Source organism: Papilio polytes, unplaced genomic scaffold (assembly GCF_000836215.1).
Source record: "Papilio polytes unplaced genomic scaffold, Ppol_1.0 DF821289.1, whole genome shotgun sequence".
In the NCBI taxonomy this organism is placed as follows: domain Eukaryota; kingdom Metazoa; phylum Arthropoda; class Insecta; order Lepidoptera; family Papilionidae; genus Papilio; species Papilio polytes.
In genome coordinates this window covers 5,254,672-5,256,223 of record NW_013527915.1, presented here as the reverse complement: position 1 = coordinate 5,256,223, position 1,552 = coordinate 5,254,672, and the positions used below count along the sequence as shown (strand labels likewise).

General features: G+C 36.1%; 2 protein-coding genes across 2 annotated transcripts in view; one reads left to right on the top strand and one right to left on the bottom strand.

Moving 5' to 3' along the window:
* Window positions 1-1,541, top strand: part of LOC106109274 (mitochondrial Rho GTPase) — a 3,361-nt gene extending 1,820 nt beyond the window's left edge. The window contains 3 exon segments of the mRNA XM_013290702.1: window positions 3-161; window positions 459-594; window positions 1,096-1,541. Of these exon segments, the coding sequence (XP_013146156.1) occupies window positions 3-161; window positions 459-594; window positions 1,096-1,334 (534 nt within the window). The 3' untranslated portion in view covers window positions 1,335-1,541.
* LOC106109147 (keratin, type I cytoskeletal 9) overlaps window positions 1,518-1,552 on the bottom strand; it is a 6,839-nt gene continuing 6,804 nt past the window's right edge. The window contains exon 7 of the mRNA XM_013290552.1: window positions 1,518-1,529. Within this exon, the coding sequence (XP_013146006.1) occupies window positions 1,518-1,529 (12 nt within the window). The remainder of the gene's footprint in view (window positions 1,530-1,552) is intronic.

Sequence of the window (1,552 nt, the reverse complement as noted above, 5' to 3'; positions counted from 1 at the left end):
AGTTGTCATACAAGGGTCAACAGTTTCTGACACAGTTATTTGAGAAGTATGACAGGGACAAGGATGGAATGCTCAATCCAACGGAACTGAAGAATGTATTCTCTTGCTGTCCGCGGGTACCATGGCACAATTTACGATACACTGTCCCTACTAATGACAAGGTTACATATTTATTTATTACATTAACTAGCTTTCCCCTGCGTCTCTGATCGCGCGAAATTAAAATGAAATTAATCAGTAGCCTATGTATCCAGACTACATTCTACATATATGTGCCTTAAATTTTATTCAGCCGTTTAGGACATACCTTCTAACAAACATGCATCCATCCATAAAAACTTTCGCATTTATAATATTACTAAGATAATCATCACTTCTGTTATTTCTCAGCATTGACAGACAAAATTGATGGCTACATGAACCTGACACATTTGTATAAATAATTTTTACTTTTTTAGGGTTTTTTAACATTGCAAGGTTGGATGTGTCGATGGACTCTAATGACTTTATTAGACTTGCAAAACACGAGCGCCTATTTAGCATACCTTGGTTACAATTTCCTTGAAAATGAGTCACAAAAAACTGCTATACATAGTAAGTACTGCTGAATCAAATATGTTAAGTACAAAAAAAACAGAGAATATAATATTTATTTGTTAACATACTTTTAACTAACTTATAATGCCTGTTTATTGTACTGTAAGTGACAATGTTTTAGATTAAATTCTTATTATTTCCTAATGAAATACAAGTTCAATGACACCTTAAATCTAACAATCCAGTTGGAAAGTAACATTTATCAATAAGCAATACATAAAAATATACATAACTGTGAAGGACAGGATTTTATTCTGATAAATAAATTTTGGTTTCTTAACAGCCGCAATTCTCAGTAAAATTGATTATATTGAACATAGTAGCTTTGACCCGCGATTCCGTCCGCCTGTAATTAAAAAACAAAAGTGAGTAGGCTGTGTTTTTTCAGAATTTATCGAAATTCGTTCAGCCGTTTAGGAATATTAACTTTAACAAACATCTATCTATCTTCGCATTATATTAGTATAGATATAGTGTGAGGTATGTTTGTGTGCGCAGTAACGCGCGACAAGAAGGTGGACGTGGCGAAGAAGCAGTCGAGCCGCAGCGTGTACCAGTGCCACGTGATCGGGCCGCGCGCCGCCGGCAAGACCTCCATCTGCAGGAGCTTCCTCGGCATCGCGCACAAGGTCACTCCTGCAGCTCTTTCAATTTATATATTCATGTTCTTTCATAGCATTGCTAGCTTTTGCCTGCGACTCCGTTTGCGAGGAATTAAAAATAACAAAAGTGAGTAGCCTATGTTTTTCCAGACTATCCTCGGATTATTCCCATACGTTACCCCGATCTGTCCCCACGTGAGAATAAAAAGTTTCATCCGTCGCACTATCACCAATAAGGTGACAGATAAAACTGTTATATTAATTGTTAATTTCTGACAGATTACAAATCAGATTTCTTTATTGTCGTTAACTTCTCTCTCACACATTCTTCTAACAGTTTGAAGATGATATTA